Below are 15559 nucleotides of genomic sequence, written 5' to 3'. Positions count from 1 at the left end.
GCAGATTCTCTCTGCAAGGCCTTGGCTATTTCACACACAAAAAAAAAACAGTCATGATTCTAAACAGTTCTGCAAAAGAAACTAGATATAACAGGAATTTACAATTGCACAGCACATGCACAAACAGCTGCACATGCTGACAGGTTACACAGGATCTGTGCTTATTCCCTGTGCGACTGGGCAAGTGAGCAGGCGAGCTGTGCAAGAGACAGTCAGGAGGAGCATCACCTGTAAGGCTGCAGAGCGGAGCTGAAGAGGTCCTGGGGCTGGGAGACAGGCGGGCCAGTGCCCAGGCCCATCTGCGGCTGGTGCTGCCCCTGCAGGGGGGCGTAGATGGGGATGGGGATCTGCTGCACTGCAGTTGGCTGTAAGGGAAAGTCAAGCCATGAAAACCGGCCCTAAGGAGAACCATCCAAACAAGCAGGTGGGAAGAGCATAGGGTCCAAGGCCAACACATGAGCACCCCCAAACGTATATCCCACTTCCCAAAAATGACTAAGTGTACAGATATGACTTCTAGATTCAAAGTAAGCACCGAACATCAGATCCACCCTCCCCCAACCCACTGACTGCTTACTAAGAACAATCTCACAATGAACCATGCTGGATATGAAAGGGCAGGACAGATGCTAGGATAAATCGTTGACTAGCTTTGCTCTGGAAAACTAGTCTTTTATAGGGAACATGGACAAAAGAACTCATTTCTGTTTCTTCCTTTGGAAAACTGGCATATTTTAAAAAACAATATTGCAAAATAAGAATCAAATTTCTCCCGATATCGATGGGTTGTTTGTCACCATTTTAAGCAGCACAAACCTTAGAGAAAGAGCGCACATCAAAATGAAGAGGGTTTATAAACAAAGAAATGGGTAAATAAAAGCAGTGCCCCAATCTTCTCTGTACTTGAATGTACTAGTTCCATCTTGAATTATCTTGTGACCCGCTTTAAGCAAAGCAATGTATCACAGCAGGAAAACTAATGGTCGAATCATCTATAAGGATGCTGCAGAATCCCTATAAAGCAGCAAAGTTCTAATTTTTGATAGAAAATGGGGTAGGCAAAGAATCAATACTGGGATATACTACACCATCCCATTCCCCTGGACGCACTGGTGTAGCAATTAATACGATTTGGAAATCCCACCTTAAATCAATTTTTTGGCTATTTTTAATTAAACATGATTCTCTTGAGCTGAAAGGAGGACTTCAGTGAGCAACAAGGGAAGGGTTTATGAAGAGAGCCGCTGAGAAGCTGCCTTGCCTCATGGGCACAGCACAGCGCAGACTGGCAGGAAGTCCATCGCACCTGAGAGAGCCCTGGCTGAAAGCCCTGCTGCTGGGCCAGACGGGGGTGAGGCGTGCTGAACAGGTGGCTGGTGTCCATGTAGAAGGCTGGGATCTGGGCTGCAGAACCTGGCAAAAAAAATAAGTAAAAAAGCCCCAGTCAGAAGGGCCCCCGTGGGCTTTGATCAATTAACGTTGATCCAGTGAAGGAATGGAAATAAAGATCCCTACACCACAGCACGGTGAACAATTTCAGATGTTTAGAACTGCTGAGTCACATCTGTTGGAGTTTTGAGATCATTGTGACCAACTTAATACAGTCGTGCTTGAAAGTTTGTGAACCCTTCAAGGTGGTCAATGTGGTTTTCGAACCAATGCCCTGACATTCTTCTCAAGAAATCCTTGATACTTCTCAATATATAAGTATGACTGTACTTGAATATGAATAACTTTATACGATATGCAATATGAATAATTATCAGAACAATTTGCACCTAGCAAGTTCCAGGGTGTTTTGAACACCTGAAGTGGATCATATCGATGTCTAAGAGGGGTCTCATCTCTTTTCTTCTGCAATAAGTATCGATGCTGCAATGTTTGGTTTCTTTTCTGGGTGAAACTGATCAGTCCACAGTCGAAGGCAGTTTCCTGGTATGGGACACAGTAGCCCCAACTCAGAGGCTCAGGGCAAAGCCGGGACAACACCCTGGACGGGGTGCCAGTCCATCGCAGGACATGCACAAACACACACACAGGCAATTCACAGACAATAACCAACTCGGAACCTCTTTTAATCAATGTGCTGGGTTAGTCCAGATGGGCAGAAACTGGCCTACCTGCTGCAGACTGAGACACGAAGACCTGTGGTGTCTGCTGTTGCTGCTGTTGTTGTTGCTGCTGCTGGGGTAGGAGGGAAGGCACACAGCCCAACTGGGAGAAGTGCCCCCCTGTCATGCCCCCCCCCTGCAGCTGCTGGGGCTTCACCTTGCAGATATTCGGGGGGTCCGAGGTACTGGTAGTCTTTGTGCTCAGAGAGGAAGTGGTGTAGGTCCCAGATCCTAGGGGGGTAACAACAAATTCAAACCAGTAAGTTGCTTGAAAGTTTGTTCATTGAGTGACAAGTGTGCAGCCGAGACCCAAGTGTAACTTTACTCCAGCATGAAGCCAATTATGCTACAGGTGTAACAGTACACCACCGACTCAACTTCACATCACACTAACGTTGGGTTAACCCCTCGAAGTGCCACAAACGATGTTATAGAATACTATATTATTTGTAGTAAAAGTAATTTATGATTCCGATCAAGACCAATTGTATAGAAGTCCTTCAGTTATTCAATGTATCACGTCTAGCTCATGTACTTGCAAATGTAGATGTACTGGCAGAGTGTGCCATCACTACAGGGTACACATGTTGGTTAACTGCAGGACTGGTGATTGCTCCTGAGGCTACAAAAGAATTGTGTTGACTGCATTTGTTTTTTGTCAATGTTTCAGAAAGCATGCATAAATACACAACTTGAATGAGTGTCTGGTAGGAAATAATCACCTCTTGTTTTTTTAATACGGGCAGAACTACGTAAAAAGTACAGAATGCACCCTATAAAAAAACAGCAGAACAGATTCTGTAGTTTATGCATTTCTAGTCTTGAAACAAATGAAGCATTTACACTTCATATTTACAACTTGAACTGCCGGAGCATTCAGACTTTCTATTCTGAATATGTACTTCCACATGTAATCTGTGCAAATCTCAGCATCTCTCCATGTTCAGTATACAAAAATATATCTAGGATTCATGGACTTGAGCTTGGGCTGTGTTGGATGCTCTTCTATGAAGTGCAGAAGTACTTATATGGGGAACTAAGGTTTTAATGTCATTTAAGGAAGCAGTAGAAGTATAGTGACAGGCAGGCACTACCTGAGAGCGAGGTTGTTGGGGTGACTGAAGCCACAGGGATCTGGGGCATGGAAGCACTAGAGAAGGAGCTGTAGGAGGCGCTGTTGCCCCCTCCGCCGCTGGTGATGGGCGAGGCAGAGGATGTCACTGGAGAGCTCTTCTCCCCAATGCTGGGTGAGTTCTCCCAGGCTTTGCGTGCAGACTCCATCTGTCAATCAGTAAAACAATCAAGGCAGGCAAGGCTTGAGAATTAGAAAGACGAGCAGAGTAAGTTTAACTTGAAGATGATACACGACAGAGAGAGCTTACTCCAAGACCAAGCCAGAATGAGAGTGCACAGTGCTCACCTTAAGAGTCAGGTCAACAGTTGCAGGCGACACAGGGGTGAGACTGGTACTGCGCTGCAGGGCTTCTCGCCGGGGAAGAGGCAGAGCATGAGGAAGGGCGACCTGTACATGCACACAGTAGCTCATATAAGACACACTTCTTGGAATAATGGAATGATGTTATCGACCCAATGCAGCCCAATAGAGGGCAGCTCGGGGTCTCTTCGTGTTTTATAAATGATGATTAAGGGAAAGCTTATGACTATAAGAAAACGGCTGACCACGCCGTTTGATTCCAAATTAAGTGTGACATGGGCAGACTTAGAACGGAACCCTTTCAAGAACTAAATCTAGAACTTTCATGAACAATCCAGGAACAGAAGGGGCTGGGCACGCTGTTGTTAACCAGTCGGTACTCACATTAGGGACAAGGCTCTCTTCAATCTTGCCGCTGGCCGTGGGGGTGGTGTCGGCCAGGGAGGAGGAGGGGGTGGTGTAGTCCGTCACCGATTCCTGAGGAGCAACACGGAAAAGGCCACTTCCCATTAATGCCGAGTATTCAGACAATGTTTGCTCGTACGTTAATGAGAGCCGTGAACCTAGATTCTCTCAATACATACAATGGACTAAAAAAAAAGATATACAAGTCTCCTTCCCTCTTCATCCTCAGGACAGAGAATCAAAGGTATATATATACCCCCAAAAACCCACTTAGTGTAATGCATACTAGTTCCTGTGTTGAGTCGAGTGGAGGAGAGGAAACTCTCCTCAAGCTCTCAGAACCGTGATGATAAAAACAATACTATACTTGCAATATTACAGACGGGCATGGCGCTGCTTGAACTAAAAAGGCTTTGCACAGTTTCCCCAGTGCAAGTTCTGTCACCAGCCTCGCACTGAGCTGCAGCTCAAGAAAGTAACCGCCAGTCCGGCGGCGCTGTACCTTGGGCCCAGACCCGTACTCCGCAGACGGGACGGTGATCATGCCTTCGATGTCGCCCCCCAGCTCCGGAACACCTTTGCTGTCCTTGTTGGGGGTACCGGGGTCCGGACCTCTGCCTGCCCCCGGCGCCCCCTTTTCTGTGCCCTCGCCCTCAGCCGGCCTGCCATCCTTCGCTGCCTTCCGGTTCTTCAGGGAGCGCTCCTTCCCGATGGGGCCTGGCTTGTATTCCTTATTCTCCGGGGGACTGAGCTCTGGAAGCTTGGAGGGCGGAGGCAGAGAAGGAAGAATGACAGTGAGGAGAAAGGGAGAGGAATGACATAGGAAATGAAGGGAGAATGGTTGGGAGTGAAGGAGAAGAAGAGTTAAGTTGAGCTCTTTTATAGGACTCAATCCATGCAATGTGTTAATACACAGATCTCCTTGCCTGAAAAGAATCTTCCCCACACAGGATTAAAAAAAACTTTTAATACTGTTATTTGTAAGAATGCAACCTCATACGAAGGTCATTTTTCAACAGTTTAACCTTAGAATTGCAGTTGGCTATTTACAAGTAATTCAAGGACTTCCCATTTGCTGACTGGACAGCGAGATGGATTATTCAGACAGGACGCGCTTTGACAAGGGCTTCAGTTAACACTTGTCACAGCCCACGAGCAGGCAGCTCAGCTCAGCTCCTAGTACCTTCTGTGCTTTGATGGGCCCGGCCCGAGGCGGCTTCTGCCTCTGTTCCTTGGGCTCGGGAAGCTTTTCCGCCCCCTTTTCCAGCAAGGCGGGCACGCCGTCGCTGTCGGTGCTGCCTGCCGAGGAGGGCGCGCCAAACTGGATACTGTCCATGCCCATCTCCACACCCCCTTCAGGAGCAGGCTTGGCCCCCTGCTGCACCAAAAAAAAACACTGGGTAAATCAGGCAAATCAGCAGCCGGTCCACAGACAGGACTGGACATTTACAACTAAAACAAGCATGGATAAGCCTCTTGTTATACAACACACAAATATATATAAGCAACACACTATGTATTCGAATGTCTGAAGTCACACTTGCACCCCCCGTGTCCTGGCTCAGGCTGTAAAGGAACCCCTGCCAGCGAACACCCTGCTCTCATTATAATGAAGGAGGCTGTATTGTAGAAGAACTCACCTCAGGGGTAACCGTGCCAGCGAAGGAAGTGAGTGGTTTGTTCCAGGCACTGACTGAAGGAGGCTGGGGTGGGCTGATGGGTCCCACTGAAACAGCACAAAATTTAACAAACTTATATTGCTTAAACATAACAGGCCTTTTTAAGGCTTCTGACACGTACATGTGGCCAGGTCAAGGGTGAAAAAGGCGCATGGGACAGTGAATTTGAAAAGCAGTGCCGACTGCATCAATAACCAACTTACGTTTCTTGACGTCGGTGAGGACGGCGGAACCGGCCATCTTGTTCTCCCAGAGCTCAGTGCCCAGGGCACTGTGTGCCTGACCAGCTGACATTGTCTTTCCAGTGCCAGGGAAATCTGGACCACCAGGCAAGGGCACGGCACCCTCTAGTGGCTGGGCAGGGGCGGTGGGCTGGGACGGAGCCTGGGTTTGCTGACTCACTGGTGCCACCTGCTGCTGCTGTTTCTTGGCAAACCTGGGGGGGAGCTTGGAGCCTCCACTTCTGTTCTTTTCACCAGAACCCTTCTTAGTCCAGTTCTGACAAAACAGACACACAAGGTTTCGATCAAGCATTAGATGCGGAAAGACATAAGACAAACTATACTGTAGGCGGAACATACATAAAACGCTTGATATAAGAATCGTCTTAAACTGATTAGCTGTCAACCTACTGTTTTTGTATGTTAATACAGTCAACAAAATTCTCACATGCATCCTGACCATCTTTGAGCCAACCTCCCCTCTGCAGAAGGGTGTGATTCTGCCCCAAAGCCCCCCTATTATCCCTCTCTTCTCCCCTCCTCCGAGCCACAATCACCTGCACCTGCACGCTGAGCTCCTCTTTCTTCCTGCGCTCCTCATCCTGCAGGCGTTTCTGCTGTTTCCGGGAGACCACCTCTGTGAATCCGTCGTCATTAGCGCTGGACTGGGGGTCCTCTAGGGTCGTGACCTCAGGGTGGTCATCGATGATCACTACACCTGGCAGAATGAGGTGTTCAAGCAGTTAATGGACTCCCTCTCAGAAAAACCTACTGCTTTCTCAGACTGCTCAAGAAGATTAATCTCTTAACCCTAGAATTAAACGTTAGCCAAAAGTAAAAGCATAAAAACAGCTTAAAGCTACATGCATGACGACATTTTGGACTCAAAACCCTTTACTATCCCACATTCATGTGGACCAGGTTTTTTAGGTACAGCAGAAAGGAATGAAAAACCGATTCAGGATAGGTACAAAGCTTTCAAGTGTTAAGTATGTGACAAGTGCAATCATTGAGCTGCACATTGGCCAATAAGTACATCCCAGTGCAAGTGCAGTTCACCCCGTGACCACAGCCCCCGAATAACACAAAATGACAAAGACGGTATGAAATTCCAGCAGCTGTCCGAGAAAGGGGGCAAGGGTACTGACTGGCATAGTTGTTGAGGTCGAACTGGGACAGCGCGTCGGCCTTCTCCTTGGGCTTCTTGGCTGCTTGCTTGGCCTCCTCCTTGCGCTTGGCGGACGAGTCCTTGCCGGGCCGCTGGGCTGAGCCCCCGTGGGCCACATCCGGGTTCTGAGCGGCAGCGCTGCTGGTTGGATCAAGAGCAGTCAGTTCCTGAGCCTGCTCCTCGAGCGGTCTGAGCACACGAGCCGAGGAGACAGAGGGAGGCAGAGCCAGAGAGAGGACAGGAGGGAGGGAGAGAGAAGAGGAAAAGAAGACAGGAGGTCTAGCTACTGACCCACACGCTGTGCTTACTGGCAGCTCACACCAGCATCTACTGCCACACAAACGGCAATGCAATGCTCACTGTGTGCCCCCAAGAACACTAGAACATGCAGGCAACTTCACAGCTTTCAGGTCTTTGCAGCCCAACAAGGTATGGCTTCACTCGATAGTCTGAAAACGACTGAATTTTGTTAATTGGAAAGCGGAAACGTAGAGAACATTTTAATGAATACTGTTTAGGATGTTATACATGATTTACCATGAGTTCTAACAGAATTCATCATTTAGCAGGGTAAGACCGCAGAGATAAAAGGTGTATGTTTTTCTCATTTTCATAAAATGCCAATTTGTTATGCTAATAAATGTACATTAATTCAGAAAAGACAGGCCAGAATGAAGAAACATTAACAAGAACCATTTGTCAGCTTCATTTTGACTGACTACTCCTGCAACTCCTACAATGAGCTCTTGGTAATCATTCATGAAAAAACAGGGGATCTTCAACATCTGGCTTTGAACAAATAACTTTCAAATCTTAAAATATATACAAAATACAAGCTATTAAAGATTAAATATATAGATTCTATAAACATTGCAGATGTGAGCATCTCTGCACACAGGTGAGCACAGTGCCTCCTTCTCCTCATGAAGAACGGTCAGTAACACCATCACCTCCAGTACTGAAAAGAACATGCCACTTCACGAGTTGGGTGCCAGGGAAAAAAAGTGAGTACGTGTTCACTGACAGCAGCAGTCCCAGCTCTTGGGAGTATCTGACAGAGCAGATATCTTAACAAGAAACAAATGTTGTGAAGAGATGTACATTAGCAGGTGGAGCTTAACTTCCTCAAAGCATTAACAATTTTGCTAAATCATAATTGTGGAAGACAAACCTTTATGAAAACCAGCACCGACTGAAATGGAAAAGAATACTTTAAGAACCCTGTGTTTTTCTTGTTAAACAAGATATCCAGGGTCAATAGTAACTAGTTTCCAATTGCCAGAGCAGTAATATTCCCAAAGCTGTGTACAATCTTTGAGAACTGGTTGGAGGCATGGATCAATGCTGATCTTCCCCCTCCAATTCTCCCAAACCCCCAAACTTTGGAAACTCACCCCCTGCGGCCAACTTTGGTTCCGGATCCTCCTCTGCGCTCGCCCTTCCCCCCTGGGTACCCGCGGCCAGGTTTGGGCCCGCTATTCCCCCGTCGGTTCTGCCGGTCCACGGGCCTCTGGCTGGAGAAGCTCCTCTTGGCTGCGGCAGCCGCCTCGCGTTTTGGGGTTTGCCCGCTGTCCGCTCCCGCCCTCGCCTGCGCCCCGGGGCTCTGGGAGGCGGCTGTGGAAGCGGCAGGGTCCGCGGCAGCGGATTCGGGGGCGCCCTTCCTCTCCTCGCGCTCTCTCCGCTCGTTGAAGTCGCTGCTCTCGGAAGCGGTTTCCCACTCCTCGTTGGCCTGGTCCGAGGAGTTCTGATTGGACAGATCCGGCGACTTGCTCCCAGCGGCCACGGCCGTAGACCCGCCCTCCGGCACCGCCCCGCCCGCCGGCGCAAGCTCGGGTGCGGCGTCCCCCTCCGCCGGGGGGGGGCCTCCCCCGGGGGCCTTGGCGGCGGCGGCTGGGGCCGCGGGCTCCGCGGCGGTCCCCTCCTCCCCGGCCTTCACTGCCGCTTCCCGCTCCTTCAGCCGGCGGAACCTCGGCGGCTTGTCCTGCCTCGGGGGCCGTGCTGGCCGGGGCCGGCGTGGCCTCTCGCGGCTACTCCCGCCCGCCTCCCCGAACTTCTTGGCCTCAAACTTAGGAGGCCGGCGCTCGGAGGCGTTGGCTTCCAACCTGGAGTTTTCAGCCTCCTCGGGGTGAAAGGTCTCCATGGGCCTGGAGGGCCACTGAGAGGCATCCTTCATGCCCGGCCGCCTGAGAGGGGCTGACCTCTGGCCTCCGCGCTCCCGACCGCTGCCCCTGCGGCTGTACATGCCCCCTCTGCCTCGTCGGGAGGGCTCTCCCTTGGGTAAGAAGCCCGGCTTAGGCCGCGCCTCATCCTCCCGGGAGCCTGGCTTCTCCGTTGGCTGACTAGTGCAAAAAGGGGCGCCCCCTGTTGAATTCGATAAGGCCTTTGATCCCCGGCGGGCAGGAGCCCCAAACTCTCTGCGTGGTGGCCGGCTGGGCTTGGCACTGCCCTCGCGGTCCGATGCTCCAGTGTCACTGGCCGAGTCTCGCCCCTCACTCTCTGAATCCGTGTCCGAGCCGCGCCGCCGACGTCGCTTGGGCAGCACCTCAAAGTCGGAGCTTTCACTGCGCGTCTCGCTCTCCTCCCTAGGCCTGAACCCCGTACCGCGGTTTCCAGGTGCCACAAGGGGCAGGTCTGACCGGGAGCGTGGTTCCCTGAAAGGGTACTCCCCCCGGCTCCGACCCCGGCTTCCCCTAGCACGACCGCCATAGCTGCCCCGATAGCTACGCCCACGGGAGTAGTACTCCCCCCGACCACGGCCCCTATAGTTCGGCTCTGAGGCCCAGTCTCTCTCCCTGTCTCGATCCCTCTCCTTCTCTCTGTCCCGGTCCCGGTCCCGGTCCCTCTCCCTGTCTCGATCCCTCTCCTTCTCTCTGTCCCGGTCCCTGTCCTCCCTCCGGTAGGCCCTGGGAGGTAAGTTAGACTCCTTCCTAGAAGGCAGTTTGGGTTCTGGTTGCACCTTCTCTCCATTCGAGGGTTTATCCGTTTTCTCGTCTCTAGCAGCCAGCCCTGGCACCCCAGCTGGGCCTTGTGGCCCTCTGATTTTTAATGCCGTGCCACTCTGCTGGTCAGCTGGATCCGGGGCCGCAGGAGGGTCCCTCTTACTCTCGCTGGGAGGCTTCTGGTTCTCGCCAGGAGGCGCGGACGTGGCTTTAGAACCGCCGTCCTTCCTGGGACGGTCGCCGCGCTCGTGCCGCTCCTCGCGCTCCTTCCTCTGCTCGCGCTCCTCCTTCATGTCCCGCAGCACCGGCTTCTTGATGGGGCCCGAACGGCGCACAGGGCGCTCGTTCCCAGCTCCCTCCCTGCGGCCCGGGCCGGACCTCGGGCCCCATCGCGTCTCCGACTTTGGTTTGGGCGCAGCTGGCACAGGAAGCTTGTCCGCTTTGTGTGGGCCATCGGCTGGTGGAGTGGCCCTGCTGCTGGACGGGGGCCCCTGGGAGAAGGGCTCCTTTTTGTCTTCAGGCTCCTCGTCTGCTCCCGACGGTCCCAGCGTCTTTGGGGAGACGGATGGACCTTCAAAGCGGGCCTCGTCAAGCTTGAGGGAATGACTTGAGCCTTGGGAGATGCTCCTCTTCAGTCCCATCATCCCTCCCTCCTCTCCACATGGCACGCTGGCTTCCTGTGGGTCATAAACCGGTACCAGGGGGCCCCTCTCGGGCTGCAGAAGCCCTGGCAGCTCCTCCGGCCCTCGACTGGGGAAGCCAAGCCCCTGCTCGGCCGCATCCCTGAAGAAATCACACTTGGTGCGGGGCTCCAGGGGGCTGGGCTCCTGGGGGTACACCGAGGAGACACTCCTCTCCAGCTCAAGAGCGGAGTCCAGCCTAAGGAAGAAGCAGAGACCCATAGGGACCTGAAATTCAACGGCAATCTGCTGCAAAGTTCAAGATGTATCCTGTTTGAAGTGAAGAATGGTGAAGAGTAAATCTAGTCTTATTTCCTCAAAAGTCACTTCTTTAGAGATCATTCCAATGCTGAAACTAAATTCATGCAAGTCCTTTAACTGGTTATTAATTTCGTGATGAACTAAAAACACTCCTTGTTCAGATTTAATCTTTTCAGACCAAATGACTAAACATCAACCATCGATACAACTAACAGCGATAAATGACTGATTTGCATGCGATAGCACTGGTCAGAAGATAAGATCTACAAGTACTCGTACAGTACTGACAGGTACCCTAATACTCCTGCTCTTACCTGGATTCCTTGGTTTCCTCCTGACTTTTTGGGGGTGTAGCAGCAGGCAGGGGCTCAGTCTGGGAGTACGGCTCAGAGCCCCACACCACACGTGGCTCAGCAGCTAGTCCGTGCTCCCTAACGGGACGGGATATGTGGTCAAAGGCGTCCGATCCTGAAGCTGCATTTTCTGCTGGGTCTCTGCGCACCAGCTGTTTGGGGGGCATCCTCCCTGTGCGGACATAAGAACACCCATCAGGTCTGGTCCCAGGCTGAAAGGGAAATGTTTCCTATTGACAGAGCAATAACACTGGCTTGTCCACCCACTGCACAGGACAACTGGTTAGCCCATAAATACTACTGCCACCACCACAAGCACAAACAAAACTGAAAAGGGAAAAAATCCTGAATAATAAATTCAAGCATGCCAGTTGTGTTCTCATCAAGGTCCACAAAACGTACCTGACAAAAAGCAGCTTTATAAGTCAATAATGGCATGGTGCCAGTATGTATGCAAGGCTCGGCCTCCAGCAGAGGAGGGAGGAGGGGTGGAAAAAAAAACGACGGGAATTTCCAGCATTGCATGAACAGAACAAAAAGTGAGGATGACCATTAAAGTGCTGCAATCTGAGGACAGGGGAGAGCACCAGTGATGCAGCCATTAGCTATACTCTGCTGTGCCACTAGATGAAACGCAGAAAATAATCTGCCCTGTGTGAAGGAAGGGTGGGTGAAGGGGGTGCCCGTGTACCTGGGTGCATTGGCGGCATGTCCATAGGAGGACGCCCCGACATCATACGGGGGTCCATGTAGGACTGCATCATCAGCCAGCGAGGGTCGAAGCCCATGGAGGCCAGGTGCTGGTGGTGTGGCCCCAGAGGCTGGTACAGGGAGCGGTGCTGGGGAGGGGGCACTGCTGCCCCCGTGGGAGAAACGGCACTGCCCTGCTGCTGCTGCTGCTGCTGCTGCTGTTGTTGCCATTGCTGCTGCTGCTGCTGCTTCAGCTGCTCCTGGGACAGAGCCACACCGATTCAACACAAGAACAAACAGGAAAGGGTGCAAGGAGAAAAGATCCTACGTACACATCCAAAAACAATACACAGACATACACAGACTTTATTACTTTCAACTAATACTGTAAAAATGTGATTTATAACTTTTAGAGTTGAAATTTGTATTTATTAGCTAATCTGCTACCTGTACTGTTCTGTTTCTGGATTGAATTAATAAAAATGAAGCTTTGAAACATCTACTGCAGTTTTAATGCCTCATATAATGTCTATCTACATTAATTCAATCAGAAACTGTATGACAAAAGGTTTGAATTTTCATTCATTTCCATGTATTCTAAAACACGGAAGATCAAAGATGACAATTCACTGCAGTCCTTAAAATGTTGCATAGGAACACACATATTTCATTGCATGACAGTGGAAATAACGTTTCACATACAGCAAACCAGCAATTTGCTTTATTCATTTAAAGATCGCTTCTGGTGTGTAACTATTCACAAACCAGCATTTTACAAGACATGGGAGTGATCACTAAGAGACTAACAAAGTCTTTCCATAATTAAAAAAGAAATTCAAGTCTTTAGGCAAAATTAGAAAGGAGAGTGACAAATATTTCTGCCCCCTTTGCCAATTTACAGGTATCTTTGAAATATGCCGGACAAAGGAATTTATTACCATTAAAAAAAAAGTGAGTGACATAACTAAGAATTAGCAGATTCTGAAAGGAGCCGAAAAGCAGAAAGCACATGTATCCCATCAGTACCTGCTGCCTGAGGAAGCGAGGAGGCAGGGATTTCTGGAACTGCTTGGAGTATCCAGAGGTAATGGAAGGACGCAACGGCGCCCCTGGCTCGCCCTCGGTCTCGTGGGTCAGGGCAGGTGGGTCTTCGTTGTTCGGCTGATCCAGGTGGGAAACAGTAGTCAGGGGCTCCTCCACTGAAAACAGGCCAGGGAAACCTCTGTCAATGGCCTAGTAATCTAGAAACTGGACACTGGCTGTACCTTTAGCTGTACCAAGATCAAGATGCCACACATGCACTGTCATTAACAAGTATTTACAGAAGTGTTGATTTCGTCATCACAAAGAAAACACGAGAATCCAGAATATTGAAAGCTAACCGTTTAACTAGGATTTAGAAAGGAACCAAAGAACAGAGAGGTACGTACAAATTAGAGGAGGCCTGGGCATTCAATCTTGCACATTTGTTTTCTCCAGCTTATTTCTCCTGATCTAGACATTTAAGGACCTCTGAGAATTAACTTCAACAGAACGACAGCTTCACTCCTACAACTCTGCGTGTAAAGAAATAATTCCCGACTTCTGTCCAACATGCACTGACACTTAGCTACTGCTAGAATCCAGGAATCCCAGTTCCAACTTTCAAAGCCATGCAATGTTACAGGACGAATAAATTCATGAGGTGATGTGTCAATACCAAGCAACTTCTGGGCGATGCTCTCCCCTCAGCTGTTAAGTGTATGAAAATGTATTATTATCCCCAAGAACCAAACCTGCTACCGCCTCTTCCCGAGCAGCAACGCGTTGTTTTCTTAATCACAGCAGATGCAGTAGTATACAGCATCACAATTGAAAACAAAGGACAGGACAGGTGCTCTTGAGGACAGGAGCTGATTTTGCTGCCCCCTCACCTCTGTTCTCCTCCGCACTGCAGCAGTCTCTCCTGGGGCCTCGCTCTCCCGCGCTCTCCTCCGTCACGGGCCCTTCTCCCTCGCTCCTGTCCAGGGAGCTGGGCGGGGGCGGCGCAGGCTGGGGCTCTTCCTCTGGCCCCTCTCCTCTGGACTCCCCCTCGACGAGAGTAGGCAGCGGCGCTGGCGCCGGGGCCGGTGGGGCTTCAGGGGCGGTGGGGGCGACGACGGCGGTGGCATCCCCCTCGTTCTGCGGGGCGGGGACGGGGGCGGGGGTGGGGGAGGGCTGCCTTTCAGGGCCCCGCAGCTTCTCGTTCAGCCTCTTGAGCTTCTCCGCGCAGGCGGCCAGCCGCTGCTCCTCCATGCGGCGCTCCTCCTCCTCGCGGCGCCGCCGGGCGCGCTCCACCGCCTCCGACAGCTCCGACTGCTTCTTCCGCTTCTGCCGCCACGCCTCCGCGTCCTCCTCTGTGGCGGGGAGCGTCGAGGAGCCGGGCTTCCCGGCCCGCGGCCCCCCGGCCACCGAGACACGCCCTGCAGCCTACGGAGGGGAGGAGCTGAATTAGCCCAGCAGCACAGCAGACAAAGTGCACTGTAAGGGCAACAGCGTGGTAAATCAGCACCAAGAATAAAGCTACAGGCTATCTGTGCACTGTACTTAAAGATGGTTTCAAAGACCTCGCATATCACTGCAAGTCTCAGGACCAGGAGGTGGATTCAAAGCAACAAAGGGGCAGTGGCTGAAGTTGAGGATTCCCCACCTTTTCTCGACAAAACGTGCCTTTCTAATAAACTCGAGTTTGACGCACTCTAGTAATTCCGTTTCTTTTGCTGAAAGCCTTGCGATTACGTCACACCTCTGTCAGGTACCAGTTTTCGCACCTTCCCTGTTTCACTGCTGCAGCAGGCAGACCGGTATTGCGACACCTCTCAGAGCCACTGTCTGGAAAAGGTCCAACTACAAGCAGACAGACAAGCAGCACCCACCTCCCTCAAGGCGGGGGGAGGTAAGGCAATCAGTCATTTCTGCCTGCAGGTCCCGGGGGCTCCTGCTCACCTGGTACTCGAGGGCTTGACTGCCCTTGTTGTACTGCCCTCTGCTGGTGGGGGAGGGGGGCCTATGCGCTCCGGTGTCGCCCCTGGAGGCCTTGCCGCTCGCCCTGTCCTCGCCGCCTTCCTTCCACCCCTCCGTTCCCTCCGAGCCGCGCGAACGCAGGCTATCCACCTTGTTCACCCACTCCCTGTGGCACAGGGCAAAGCGTTAAGCTCTCATATACACAGTGAGAATTCCCCACTCCTTTGAATGACTATGCTGATGGACTAATTTAAGTTTAGAAATGAAGAGAAGCTGTTTCTGTAATGAGAATGAGCATCTCATCTAATATACATCCCATTATAAATGTGGTACTAAGACATCCGTGCTGGTGGTTTACACATTAACTAACACGTCATAAAGACTCCGACCAAGAACACATCATCCACTTAGGTAGAGTAAGAACAGTAAGACCGCCAACAGTCTGAAAAACTCCAGACCACTCACCAGTTATCTCCTTTGTCCTTCCCAGACTGGTTCTCCTCATCATCACTGAAGTTGAGCTTTTCTGTGTAGTCCACCTCCATCTGGGCTCCTGACCATCCAGCAGACAGACAGAACAAATTTACCATTACAACAAAGCTCCAGTGCTTATCTTTAATGCTTATTTTTAAATT

The 15559-nt window shown here is 51.1% G+C and overlaps 1 protein-coding gene across 16 annotated transcripts in view; it reads right to left on the bottom strand.

The window, feature by feature from the left end:
• prrc2c (proline-rich coiled-coil 2C) overlaps window positions 1–15559 on the bottom strand; it is a 36216-nt gene that overhangs the window by 7595 nt on the left and 13062 nt on the right. For 6 of the 16 annotated variants that reach the window (XM_069194382.1, XM_069194380.1, XM_069194393.1 and 3 more), the window contains exons 9-27: window positions 15390–15477; window positions 14907–15090; window positions 13856–14390; window positions 12969–13141; window positions 11944–12202; window positions 11214–11424; window positions 8414–10837; window positions 7000–7208; window positions 6409–6569; window positions 5834–6128; window positions 5592–5677; window positions 5135–5329; window positions 4454–4711; window positions 3931–4023; window positions 3532–3633; window positions 3206–3392; window positions 2121–2342; window positions 1307–1413; window positions 229–365 (exon numbers count right to left, since the gene is read on the bottom strand). In XM_069194382.1, the coding sequence (XP_069050483.1) occupies window positions 229–365; window positions 1307–1413; window positions 2121–2342; window positions 3206–3392; window positions 3532–3633; window positions 3931–4023; window positions 4454–4711; window positions 5135–5329; window positions 5592–5677; window positions 5834–6128; window positions 6409–6569; window positions 7000–7208; window positions 8414–10837; window positions 11214–11424; window positions 11944–12202; window positions 12969–13141; window positions 13856–14390; window positions 14907–15090; window positions 15390–15477 (5926 nt within the window). The remainder of the gene's footprint in view (window positions 1–228; window positions 366–1306; window positions 1414–2120; window positions 2343–3205; window positions 3393–3531; window positions 3634–3930; window positions 4024–4453; window positions 4712–5134; window positions 5330–5591; window positions 5678–5833; window positions 6129–6408; window positions 6570–6999; window positions 7209–8413; window positions 10838–11213; window positions 11425–11943; window positions 12203–12968; window positions 13142–13855; window positions 14391–14906; window positions 15091–15389; window positions 15478–15559) is intronic. The other 10 variants (XM_069194384.1, XM_069194392.1, XM_069194390.1 and 7 more) reach the window with 8 other exon arrangements.

This window comes from Lepisosteus oculatus, chromosome 9 (assembly GCF_040954835.1).
Source record: "Lepisosteus oculatus isolate fLepOcu1 chromosome 9, fLepOcu1.hap2, whole genome shotgun sequence".
Lineage (NCBI taxonomy): Eukaryota > Metazoa > Chordata > Actinopteri > Semionotiformes > Lepisosteidae > Lepisosteus > Lepisosteus oculatus.
Note: the sequence above shows the minus strand (reverse complement) of the source record. Positions and strands in the feature narration are given on the sequence as shown.